We start from the raw sequence: 13721 nt of genomic DNA, 5'->3' as shown, positions 1-13721 counted from the left end.
TCAAAACCGATTGTCATCAGGCCCAGAAGCTGGAAGAGACCTTTGTGGGGAAGCCCAGCAGGAAAAGAATCTGCAACTCACGCGGCTTGATAGATAGCAGTCGCCACCATGCACACGAGCATCACGTAGAAGATGGGGTAGTCGAGCTGCAGGTTCCCCTGTATGGACAAGACGAGCATCCCGGCCACAGCCTTCACCGTCACCACGGTCATTGAGCCTGCAGAAGGTTAACAAGGATGTGTGGCAGCCTCAGAGACATGGGTGGGGGGGACAGTTTATAAACTCAAAGGACAAAGTGACCAAAACACAGGGAACACGGGCAGAGCCCAGCCAGTGATTTACACGGTGAGAAGATCCTATTGGCATTGGTTCTTTTGTACCCTCCCGTGAGAGCAGAGAGGAAAGCAAAACTCCAAAGGGTATTTCCAAATACCCTTCTAAACTCTACCAAGAAAGGGTAGTGAGTTCACTCTGAACTCCAGAGTGGCAGCACTGTGTCTGGAACACAATGCAAGGTCAAAACAATCGAATGTATAAATGAACTTCTTTTGAGTATCATTCTCACGGCAATCACAAGAAAAATGTGGTGTGTACAGAGCTCAGGAGTTTTTTGTGTTGTTTTTTTGGTCTATTAAAATGCTTACTCACTGGTATTTTTAAAAACATTTCTTTAGACCAGAGGTCGCCACATGTTTTGGAATGCATACCCCTATGCATATGTCTATACTTTTCAAATATATATACATTTATTTAAAAATTATAGTCATGTAACACTGTGCTTATATGGTATATACATCATAAAACATGTGTAGGAAATATACTTAAAAGGTGGAGATAAAAATAAATACCAGTTCTAATATTTTTTCTTCCCATACACCCACCTCACTATGGAGACCACTGCTTTACCCAGTGCTGCAGAAACGACTTGGAACTCTAAACTGCTGCATTTCCCTGCCAGAGCAGGAATTACAAGGAACTCCCAAGTACGGTACAAATGAAGTTCCTTGTTCTGGCTGAAATGCTTTGCTTTCCTATTTTTCTCAGCGTCCGCTCATTTTGCCTTCTCCTGCCAACAGCCCAGCAGACACAGTGGCTTCTGGGCTCCTCAGCTACTTAGACTACAGTTTTCAAACATCGGCAGGCAGTTAGGTCAAGCACTTTCTCCAGGCTGTCCTTGTTGGTGAGGAGGGGGCAGAAAGGAATTGGCCAACGTGCCTCAGAACCTTCTGACCTTCCAACTCACCAGGAGCGAACGTTCTGGGACCGTGATCTTCCAATCCACTTTGCAAACAAAATCATCAAGGAACGGACCACTGAGTCATGCTGCAACAGGAATGAACCTCTACAACATCATGCTCAGTGAAAGAGGCCAGGGACAAACAGCCACATGGTGTACGATTCCGTTTATGTAATACGTCCAGAAAGGCAAATCCATAGAGACAGAAAGTAGATTAGTGATTGGCCAGGGCCTGGGAGGATAGAAAAATGGGGAGTGACTGCTAGTGGGCACAGGGTTTCTTTTTGGGGTGACAAAAATGTTCTGAAATTCGATTATGATGATGGTTGTATCCTCTATGAATATATTAAAAATCACTGAGTTGTAGGGGCTTCCCTGGTGGCGCAGTGGTTGAGAGTCCGCCTGCCGATGCGGGAGACACCGGTTCGTGCCCCGGTCCAGGAAGATCCCACATGCCGCGGAGCGGCTGGGCCCGTGAGCCATGGCCGCTGAGCCTGCGCGTCCGGAGCCTGTGCTCCGCAACGGGAGAGGCTGCAGTGGTGAGAGGCCCACGTACCACACACACACACAAAAAATCACTGAATTGTATACTTTAAACAGGTGAGCTTTACGGTATGTAAACTATATCTCAGTAAAGCTGTTAAAAACAAAAAAATGGAGCCCTGTCCTATGATGACATATCTGTGTGTTTTATGGCCTGTCGCTGGAACGGGGGCTTGCTGTCGGAAGGACAGAAGGAAACAACACACACTGGGGACCGGTGCTCATCTCATTTAATCGCCTCTCCCCCCGAGATCTGGGTGTTCTCTTAGGCCCATTTTTAGAGGACAGCGTGGCTGACACAGGGGCAGTCACTAGGAGGTAGCGGCAGGGCCGCACCCACCTCTCCCTCTCCAGGAAGAAGGGGTGCTTCTCACAGCTCTACTTAGTGAATCTAACTCTATGTGGGGTTAGAACCTTGCCCCAAGCTGATTTAGGAGCCATTTCCCCCATTGCACCCATGCCTTTAAAAGGAAAAAAAAAAAAAAGATAGCAAAATCAAAATCAATTCTTGACTTTGAATCCAGAATTAAGTCTTAACCTCTGATAGGTCTTACACGGACCCTTAGGGGTTCACTTGTTGGAACCTGTTCCACCCCTGACTTCTCTGAAATAACCTCTTAACCCCCCACCCCTACCCTTACTCTGCTTTCTTCTTCATCATTGTAATTGTCACTGCCCAGACTTATACTATCTATGTATTTGTCAACTCGTTTACTGTCATTTCCTCCCTCTCGAATGGGTGGCACCCTGAGGGGACGGGTGTCTGTCTGGCTCAAGAATACCAAATGCCGTCCGCAGCACGATGGAACTGACAAGGCCTGCATCCGGTTAGCAGGGACCCAGCTCCTGCAGCCGCCGATGCAGAGGGACCAGCCTGAAGCGGCCTCCAGCAGCTCCTGGGTCCAGATGCCACAGCTCAGTAAACAAAACCCACATTTCCTTTTGGTGCTACTTAGTGGTGGCAAAGCTCAATCCCCAGGACCCTCACTTACCAAGTAACGCCACCAAGAGGAGAATCACAACAATGTTGTTGGCGTTCCTCTCCTTGTAGAAGTACAGCAGCAAGCAGAAGAGAATGATCTCCACGAGCTACAGAGAGCAGCAAGGGAGGGGGGAGGTCAGCGGGGGCCACAGGCAAGACCAGGAGACCCTGGAGGGCTGGGCTGGAGTTTATGCTGCTGATTGCATCAGTCACAGGCCCTCAGAGTTGAAAGGGAATTGAAACAGCCAGTATTTCCCACACCGCTGATACATACCCTGCAGGAAAGCAGGGAACGCTGAATCTCTCTACTCCCAATACTGAGGAGCAGTTCACCTCGCGGTGAGGCTCTGAGGGCGCTGTGCTGGCCTCAGGTCCACCCTGCCTTGGATGGTCAAGATTCATCAGGCTGAACTGGTGTCCCATTTCACTGCTCCACGGTAACCCCCACTAAAACTGGGAGTTGGTTAAAGAGGGAGCTGCTTGTTTGGTGAGGAGAAGAGCTCTTTGGTTAAGTATATAAGTATATATACCACTTGCCTGCTAACCGAGCCTCCACTGCGTGCAGCTTGGTAGAGTTGGAAAAAAGAGGACTTCTGGAGTCAGGGAGGCCCAGTTATGAGCTTGGATCTCCTTCTAAACTAGTTGTGTGACCTTAGCCAGGTCACTTAAGTTCTCTAAACCTCAGTTACCTCCTTTGTGAAACAGGGATAAGTGTTCTTAACTTAAGAGGACCACAATCACAGCTTATACTTGGTGAACTCATAAATCTGCCAGGCTCTATTCTAAGCATTTTATCTTTACTCAACTCACTAAATCAGCATAATAATTCTATGAAGAATCTCAAGCTAGCAAAAGGCAGAGCTGGGATTTGAACCCGGATAGCCTGGCTCCAGGGCCCATGCGCTTTCCCACTAGGCTACACTGCCTGCAGATGGGGGCGCAGTGCCTGGTGTTCAGAAGGTGCTCCATCAGTAGAATCTTACTAGACAACAGCAAGTTTGAAAACCGAAGTTTGAGAAGTTCCCTGCCTTCGCAGCAACAGCTCGTCCCTTCTATTCCTTAAAGGTCCAGACATTTGGCAATACTTCCCCAAGGAGTGAAGCCAGCCCCAGCCCCCGGCAAAACTAAAGCAACGGCTCAGCTCTGTTTGCCTATCCCAACCTCCTACCGAAGTTCATTTATCACAAAAACCAATGCAGAAACATTAATGGGCATTTTAAAAAGAAAAAAATTGTTAAATTCCTCAGAACTAGAGATCATAAAACACAGCTGCGTTCATTTTCCTGTTTCTTCCCGTCTTTGTCACAGTGAATATATATTTTATCTACTTGTCATCACAGTCAAAGCACAGTTTTGTGCTGGGCCGTTGTTCGTTACCGTAAACAATTTTCATGTTTTATGAAGTTGTCATCATTATCTTTAATTGTTGCAAAATACACCATCAAGCAGATGTAGTTACTCATCAACATTCCCAAATGATGTGCATACATTTGGGCAGGGGGGTGGGAGTGGCCGATCTCCCCACCATTCTTCATGATGCTTAAACGCACGCTGGGAGAGCACTTGGCGTTCTGTCGTGAGATGGCTGTATATGTGTTGGTGCCTCCTGATGGACCATGGGTTCTGTCAGCCTGTCTCGTTTAGCTTTTATACCCACAGTGTCTGGCACATAGCAGACACTCAATAAATATTTATTGAATTTGATTTGGCCAAATCTTTCCAGCTGGCAGCACTGCCTCACAGTGACGACGGAGGAAGCCAAACTGAATTGGTCACTGAGCATCCGTCACGTGCTGGGTGGACCTGACAGCCACCCCGGGTCCAGTGACCCCTCCAGTTAACGTACAGAGAAGGAGGCAGAGCATGCGGCTAAGTGCCTTGGTTACGGCTACACAGTATGCAATGGACTCGAGCCCAGGACTCTCTGAAAGAGAAGCCTGTGTTCTGGGGTTAAGCTTTTCCTGAAGAGGTGGGTCTCTGGCTCTGCCCGGCAGACACTTCTCCATGCCTACAGGTCAACGCTGGGGCTGGCTGGCACTAGGGAGATGACACAGCCCCAACCTTGGGGGAATCTATCATCTGCCTCACGGGCAATCTGAGGAAAAAGGATGTTCGGGGCCTCTACAGCAGGCCCAGGCTTCTTGAGTCAAGGCAAAACAGTGAACACCTTCGTTAGCAGGCTGTGGTGACACGTGAGGCCAGCCAGGCAGGCAGGCTTCAGGTCCAGCTCGGCTCTCACGGGACTCTGAGCAAGTTTGCTAACCCTGAGATCCAGTTTTCTCATCCATAAAATGGGGAGAAAAACACCTATGTTATAGGACTATCGAGGGAGTCTGAGATGTGATGAAACAAATCTTCACACATTGAGGTCTAGGGAAGTCATTCTGGCTTCTACATGATTTAACTCAGATTTTATGCTAACAGGGACTTCCCTGGTGGTGCAGTGGATGAGACTCCGAGCTCCCAATGCAGGGGACCCGGGTTCGACCCCGGTCAGGGAACTAGATCCCACACGCATGCCTCAACTTAGAGTTTGCATGCCACAACTAATGAGCCCGCCTGCCACAACTAAGACCTGGTGCAACCAAGTAAATAAATATGGAAAAAAAAAGATTAAAATGGAGAAATTTAAAAAAAAATTTTATGTTAACTAAAACGGCCTATTTGTGGCCTTTCAAACATACATTGTACACCTGCTTTAATTATTAAAGAAAAGGGTACACTGACCAGAAGTAAAGAATGTTCACATTAAAAATAAATATTAAATGCCTCCCTTCATGGGATGCCAATGCTAGTACCCCTGCGATGATAAGATTCCCTTCCCAGGTACCAAGGACAAACCGACTTGCTGTGTACATGCTGATCTGTTTTTTGTTGTTGTTGTTTTATACCTTTAAGGAATGTATCCCTGACTTGTTTAAAGTTCTTTGACCTGAGAAGATATAAATCTGTGCTGAAAACCATGCTTCTCCAGAGCAGTTCCTCAGAGTTATCTGAGAGGCTGTCTCCCAGGCTATAGTCCTCAGTTTGGCTCAAATAAAACTCCTCTGTTTACTGGTTATTTTTGTTGATAGATAATACATTAAAAAGTGTTTAACATGCTGCAGGGAGAGCAGGAATAAGCTTTACCAAATACCTTAGATGTTTTCCTTGATTAGTCTATTTGTAATCAATTTAGATTACAATTAGTCAGTGGTAATCTATTTGTAACCTTGATTAGTTCTGGTTGGGGGTTTAGGAGATAAAGTCTGCAGTGTCTCCCGTGTTTCTATCAGCTTCTATCAGCTGTGTGATAGCGGGCAAAAATATATATATAACATTCTTTAACTGTTAGAAATTTTAACTTTTTTTCTTACCATAACAGTTTTAAATGCTCACTGTAGAAATTTTGGGTAATATGTAAAGACGAAGGTGAAATAAAGACACAATCATAATTCCATCTCTCAGAGACAACTACTGATGGAGTTTCTGTTTTTCTATCCAATCTTTTACAGGTAACGTACAGACCTACAAATACCTCTAAAAAAATCAAGTTATCACACTATACATGCAGTTTTAGACATTACTCAGGGCACAAGTGAAAAAAAGCACTTCCCCAGGAACTACGTGCTCTCTGCGAGCGTGGTGTTCGGCGCTGTGAAATACATCATGATTCCCGTGAACCCCGTCTTGCTGGGAATTTGGGTTTCTGGTTTCTAGGACTCCATCCCCACCCCCATCCTCTCAGGTGGAAGGACCGGAGGCTTCTCTCACCATGTACAGGAGAAAAGGCCAGCTCACAAGATGTCTGATGATGTTCTCGCCTGTCATCTTCTCATGACTGTTGGGTGCGAATGTCACCAGCAAGTAGGTGCCCACGATGGCCAGACCGCAGCCAACGAAGGATAAGATGTAGCGCCCTGCAGGGAGAGGGAGGCCATCACAGGGCTTACTGCAAGCACCCGCCCCAGGCCAGCATGTGTCTTTAGGGTAACATATGGGGACCTGCTATTGCTTGAATTTGGGGTTTTTCTTTACTTGAAAAAAAACAGAGTATCTTCATGAATGTCACTTTTTTTTCTACTTTTTTGGCCACGCCTCAAGGCATGCAGGAACTTGGTTCTCCCACCAGCAATCAAACCCGTGCCCCCTGCAGAGGAAGTGTGGTGTCTTAACCAGTGGGCCGCCAGGGAAGTCCCCTGAATGTCATTTTTTAAAGATACATTTAGTGTTAAAAAATTTTTTTAATAAGATAGCATGCATACAAAAAAGTGCTTGATGAATTCTTACAAAGTGAACTCACCCACGTAACCAGCACCCAGGTCGAGAAAGGGAACATTTATAGGACCCCCAAATCCCCACTCATGTCCCCTTCCAATCACTAGCCCCCACCCCCAGGGCAACACTTTGACTCCTACCAGCACTGACCATTTGCCTGAGTTTGTACTTTATATCAATGGATTCGTACAGTACGTTTGCTTGTGTCTGGGTTCATGCAAGGCTATGTTTGTGAGATTCATCTGTATCCTGGCATGTGGTGGTAGTTTCTTCATTCTCACTGCTGTACGGTGGTCCATGTGTGAATAGGATACAATTTATCATTTCTACTGTTGGTAGGCATCTAAGTAGTCTCCAGTCTTGGGTTATAACAAATCACGTTGCTACAAACATTCTTGTGCATGTCATTTGGAAAACATATGCATGTAGTTCTATTGGGTACAAAACTAGGAGTGGAATTCGTGGTCATGGGAGATGTAGATGTCCAGTTTAGTAGGTACTGTCGAATGGTTTTCCAAAGTGGCTGTACCAATTTACACTCCCACCAGTAGCGTATGAGCAAAACTGCGTATTTTTTCTTCATTTTAGCCGTTCTAGTATTGCACTCTGGTTTTAATATGCATTTTACAAGGAACGTTCTAAAGCTAGATGGGCTAGATAAAAACAAAAAACAAAAAAACCTCAAAAGCAAACCTTCAGAGCCTACGGTATGCCTTTGAAAAACTGTCTTAGTCTCTCCCAACTGGCTATTTAACCTACACCCAAGGGAACTATCTAAATACTACCAACACTCTAGTCCACAGACCTGTCAGATATTGTTGGTGGCCCAGGAGGCATGCTCCTGGGTGAAGGACCAGAGTCTCCTGACTCTTCCCCAGGGTCCTGTCACACTCCAATTGAACCCTGTGGGGTTGGTGAAAGGCCTCTGGTTGAAGTTGAGTGAGCCCAGCCCCATGCAAGCTGAAAAGGACCGTGAGTTCTGAGCTGCACATATTGTGACCACAGGCTTCTGGATTTTTCTGTGATACAATTAACTCTACCTGTTTCATTTCACTATCTCGAGGAAATGTGATATCATATTAAATGTCCTTTATTTTCATTCTAGGCCTCAAAAGGTGTTCAAAAACCAGTTGTTCAATTGCTCAGTGAATGAATGAACCATGGTTAAACTCAACATGGTAAGTTCTGTGCAAGTCTATTGTCTTAAGTTCTCCGTAAGCAGGGACAGGTCTTACTCATCAATATACCTGCGTTGTCCAGCAAAGGTCTAGCACTGGGTGAATGTTTGCTGAACTTTAATAGAACTCTAAGCAGGGCAGCCAGGTACAGTTGTGCAGGTTGCTCACTGCACAAGGGCAGTGAAGAGGGCTAAAATCTAGCCCATGCTCTGCTCACCAAGGCATTTGCCCACAGAACTATAGATGCCCAGAGGGGCATCTTTTTCTAATTCACATAGGGCATGCCTCTCATTCCAGGACCACCTAGCATGACCCTGGAAGGGACATAAACCTCTACACTGATCTCAGAACCAGCCCCGCCCCGCCCCTCCCCCAGCAGAATTACTACAAATCATTCTGAATCTTTCGGTCTTTGTGGCATCATTTGTTTGCTGAGCAGTAGTTCTGCTTTTTTCAGTGTAAGATTCTTTTCTTTTTCCACCTCCTGGTCCAATCTTGCTGTTACTCTACACCAATGATTCAGAACAGTGATTCCCAAATGTGGCTGTGTGTCTGCAGCATCTTGGGAGCTTCTTCTCCCTGACATTTTGTGTTTAAAAACTTTCGGACACAAGGACCCTGGTGGTGCAGTGGTTAAGAATCCGCCTGCCAATGCAGGGGACACGGGTTTGAGCCCTGGTCCAGGAAGATCCCACACGCTGTGGAGCAACTAAGCCCGTGCACCACAACTACTAAGCCTGAGCTCTACAGCCTGCAAGCTACAATTACTGAGCCCGCGTGCCGCAACTACTGAAGGCTGTGTGCCTAGAGCTCGTGCTCCACAATAAGAGAAGCCACTGCAATAAGAAGCCCGCTCGCCGCAACTAAAGAACACCCACGCACGGCAACGAAGACCCAACACAGCCAAAAACAAATAAATAAAAATAAATTTATATAAAAAGAAACTTTAATAGTAAGCACCCATAGTCCCACCACCTAGATTCTAAATTGACATTTTATTATACTTGCTTTATCCCATATCGTGATCCATTTTCTTCATCCCTCCACTCAATCATCAAGCCAGGTTATTTTTGGATACATTTCAAAGCAAGTTGCAGACTAATATACTTCACCCTGGGGAGCTTTATGAGAATGCAAATGCCCAGGCCCCAGCCCAGATTTAAAGTCTCTGGGGATAGAGCCTGGACCCACCATCATGTCCCTCCTTAACTCCTTAGCATGGCTCGTAAGCCCCTGCATCATCCAGTTCCTCCATGCCTCCTTGCTCTCATGTCCTGCTTCCTCCTTTACTCATCACCCTCCAGCTACACTGGCCTTACTGATACCGGACACGCCAAGCTTATTCCTGCCTCAGGGCCTTTGCACCTGCTGCTCCTTCTACATGGAACACTGCCCACAGACCTTGGCGTTGGTAGTCTCCTTACTATCAGTTAGGTCTGGGTCCCACCTCTTCAGAGAGTCTAACCCTGACCAGTCTAGGAAAAGCATCCCCACATCCCCAGTGCCCCAACAAAAAGCATTCTACTTTCTCTGAAGCACTCGCTAAGATCTAGAATTATTTTATTTGGTTAGTTATATAGTTAACTTGTTTACTGTATGTTCTCCCCTCCAACACACATATACATTAGACGGTAACCTCCATGAGAGTAGGATCCTCATCTGTCCTACTGCTATATCTCCAGCACCTACAACAGAGGGTGGCACTCAGTAGGTAACTTGTTCCCCACTCCTTGGGTTTCTATGTGGAGGAAGCTCCAATGGACCGACACTTCTGCCTCTTGCACCATTGGTCTGCATTTCTCGACCGAAATGGAGTTAATCTATCGAAAGAATTTAAACACTCAGGCTTTGATCTTTTTTTCTCCCTTCTCTGTCCCAGGATATGTACGGCAGTAATTCTGGATAAGTGTTCCATTCTGTAAACCCAAATATTTCCTTGGGAGACTGGCCCAAGGTCTAGCTGTGGGCTGGAGCGCACTGCGGGGAGAGCGTAAGCAAGTTCACGTGGCTGCATGTTCTAATCTAGCTTTTATTAGTAATAAAGCATAACTTCTGATCTCTTGTGTTTGACTTCCTTATTTAGTTCTCACTGTTTTAAAACTCAGTTAGGGAAAGAGGGTGCCTTTTCCTGGGCCTCCTAAAATCCCAGCAATAGATGTTCAATAAATATTGATTGAATGGAATAAATGAAAGCCCATTTTAAAAAGTTGCACGGATGGTTCTGATGCGTAGCCAAGTTTGGGAACCACTGATTAAAAGACCCAGCTCTCAGGAGCCCGATGAGGGTGGGATACAGAACCACACAGGGGAGAAGGAGACAAATGATCTCTACATTGGGGTGAGCTGGTTTCACAATGAAAAAAAACACAAGCATAAAATTAAGAACAGAGCTCCAATCCACGAACTTACTCAGAAAGTCTTTAGGTTTCCATTTTTCTTTGATGAATATGATTCCTATGATGGCGCTGGCTATAAAAAAAAAAGCACAGGGAGAAGAGCGTTGAGGCTGCCATCAGTCAAATGGAGTCCCTTCGCCAGTGCCCTCTGGGTTGGCTCATTTGCGCTGGAGCTTGCCTAAGCTCTCACTCATGCTCCCAAGAGCTGTCTCTTGTTATTAGAAACAGAGGCTCCTCTCTGAGCCTCCCTGAGGATTTCCTACAAGGAACACCGGGGGTTGAATACTCGCTGTGTGACAGGCAACTTACACAAGTTATTTCTGGCGTGTTTGCTCTTTGAGGTGGGCACTGTTATGATTCCATGTGGAAAATGGGGACACTGAAGCTGAGAGAGGGAAAGGACCCGCTCAAGACCATGCAGCTGGCGAGGAAAGGCTGGGCGCAAACCTAGGACTGTTGGAGGCCAGGGCTCTTGCTCCTTCAGAAGGCAATGCCTACCACTGACATTTCCCCCCTGGTTCTTTTCTTTTCACTCCCTGACTCTTCCACATTTGCAGATGTACTCAAACTTTCTTGTGACTGTTCTAAAGGATGGGGCTGGCATTCACCGTGAAGAGACCAGGGTTACTATCTCAGGTCCGCCTCCTCTGGCTGGGTAACCTGGGTAGGTCACTTCACCTGAGAGTCGGTCTCCTAGTCTCTGAAATCGTGTGCTGGATCCAGCCTTCACCAGCTTGCTGAGGGTTAATAGTCAGGAAACCATTGGCAGCTTGGAATCAGCGACAGTGTGGGTATTTACACCCTTACATCAGAAACATTAAAAATCAGGTCTTCTTTTTCTTCCACTTTTCTGTCCCTTCCCTTCTTCCTTCCCTCCCTCCACCTCCTCTTTCTTTTCTTTTTCTTCTTCTCTCATTCTCTCGAGTTGGTTTATCAGCATATCACTGAAAATACCTACTTCTCAGAGTCATAGGGGTAATTAAATGAGATAATATAGGCAAATCACTTAGTACATGCTCAATAACTGAGTAATTATTATTATTAAAGTAACTGGAACAGTAACTAATAAGTAATAGGTACCCAATAAATGGTGATTATTATTTTAATATTTATTTTTAATATTATTTTTCACTTGGTGACTTAAGAAACTCTAAGAGCCCCTTAATTTCTAGGGGATGATATGTGAAGTCCCATCATTATAATTCAGCCCATTTTTAAGAATTTGGTTATTTGATCCTTATTAAAATTCAAAGACTAAGATTTAAAGTACTTAGTCATTCAGTCACATATTCCTCATTGTCAATAAAGGTTCTGAGAGCCCTTTGGATAGATGAGCAATGGGCAGAGGACAAACCTAAATACCTGTTGGGGCTGGGCAACAACACAGATGTAGAAAGCGGGCCAGATGTAAGACAGTAGAGAGAAGCTGAGACTACGGCAGACAACTTGCCTCAACTAAAGGCACTCAAATGACATTTTGAAACGATACTGGGTGGGAAAGAACACAGCATGCCTGAGGACCTCAGTCATCTTGTAGGCTGCCTGTTTACCAACCCTGGTCGAAAAAAAGAGGGGCTTTCAATAAATAGGATCAGGGAAAGCAAATAGATTTCCGCTCCTCTGCCAACTCCTAGTAATTGGTAATGACTGCCTGAAGCTCTGAGAATTCTGAGGGCCCATCCAGGCTCACTATGATTGATTAGTGATATCTGCCTTGGGCACTGCAGGGGCACATAAATGCCATGCCTATGCCATCCCTGTATGGAAGAGGCCCTCTTAATTCCAGGAGGATTAAGACTCAGAATAGGATTTTCTCCTTTAAGAGCAGAGAAGAGCTTCTCGGCACTGTAATGCTTACCAGCAGGATGGAAGGAAACATTTCAAAGCAAGTTCACTGTCCCTGCTCCTATGTACAAAAAACTATTGTTCACTAATCTACTAACATCTTTTACTTAAGAAGAAAAGAATTTTTTTCTAATTCTATTTTATTTGTGACTTCATGGATATTAAAACTCCTTTGTCTTCTAGTTGGTTCAAACGTTCTGAAACACTGGTTCAGTGATTACAGAAATCATAGAAAAATGGCAGATGAGAAAGTTAGTGATGTTTTAAAAATGGTATCAGTTGATGTAAAAAGATCAGAGGATAAGCTGAATGTGCATTTCTTAGAGGTGTGAAGTACCTGAACTCTGAAAGCTTAGTTTATCTTGACAGTGTTAGGATGAATGTGTCAAGGTTTATCTTCCTTCTGCAGTAGAAATAAAAAGCAATTCTGATAAACTTTCCGAATCTTAAACAGCTTCTGGAGGCAGAACGCCAGTTTGCATCCCAGCCCTGCTTCTCGCTAGCTGTGTGATTTGGGGAAAGTAATTTCACCACTCCGTGCCTCGGTTTCCTCATCTGTAAAATGGGGATAATAACAGTATCTCCCTCAAAAGGCTGCCAGGAGGATTAGAAGAATCACTATCTGTAAAGTGCTTAGAGCAAGTCCTGCTGAGTATGAAGCGCTTTGTAAGTGTTAGGCATTACTAGCAAAGCAAAAGCTGGTTTGGTGAGTCTCTTTGATACTGGCGGTGACCTGCTCACAGAGGTAGGCAAGTCCCAGGGGAGGGGCGGGGTGGGAGCTGGGTCTTACCTATCACGGAGACGGCGCTGAGAGGCACAATCAGCGAGAGCGGGGCGAAGGCGTAGGAGGCAAACACGCCCAGCTCGCCCAGCAGCATCAGGAACAGGCCCAGCCACCATGTCTTGGTCTTGAAATAGGCCCGAGGGTCCTTGGAGCCCGCGAGGCGGATGTGACAGTACTTCTAGAAATCCGAGAAAGAATGCGATTTGTCCAGATCTCCAGGAAAAAGATGCTAAGATGCACGAATCCTAAATCCACTCCCCACTTTTAAAAATAGTTTGGGGAGACCTGTCAAGTGTTTTTGGAGTTCTGACTCAGAGAAGAGTAAAGCAGTAGTGATCTAAACCTTAGGTTGCTATTCTGAGACAGTAGTTCTCAAATTGGCTGGGAAGCCTTAAATTCCCTGGGAAGCTTTGAAAAAATACATGGGCCTGGGCCTCACCCTCAGCGGGGAGATGTGGGTGAGGCCTGGAAATGTGCATTTCTGATGCACATCACAGGC

The 13721-nt window shown here is 45.7% G+C and overlaps 1 protein-coding gene across 4 annotated transcripts in view; it reads right to left on the bottom strand.

Annotated features, from left to right (window-relative positions):
* The window catches only part of NIPAL3 (NIPA like domain containing 3), a 51908-nt gene that overhangs the window by 15185 nt on the left and 23002 nt on the right, over positions 1-13721 (bottom strand). For all 4 annotated transcript variants that reach the window (XM_060016246.1, XM_060016257.1, XM_060016276.1 and 1 more), the window contains exons 5-9: positions 13229-13400; positions 10607-10666; positions 6516-6661; positions 2773-2869; positions 82-217 (exon numbers count right to left, since the gene is read on the bottom strand). In XM_060016246.1, the coding sequence (XP_059872229.1) occupies positions 82-217; positions 2773-2869; positions 6516-6661; positions 10607-10666; positions 13229-13400 (611 nt within the window). The remainder of the gene's footprint in view (positions 1-81; positions 218-2772; positions 2870-6515; positions 6662-10606; positions 10667-13228; positions 13401-13721) is intronic.

This window comes from Delphinus delphis, chromosome 1 (genome assembly GCF_949987515.2).
Source record: "Delphinus delphis chromosome 1, mDelDel1.2, whole genome shotgun sequence".
Classification (NCBI taxonomy): domain Eukaryota; kingdom Metazoa; phylum Chordata; class Mammalia; order Artiodactyla; family Delphinidae; genus Delphinus; species Delphinus delphis.
This window is presented reverse-complemented; position numbering and strand designations above follow the sequence as displayed.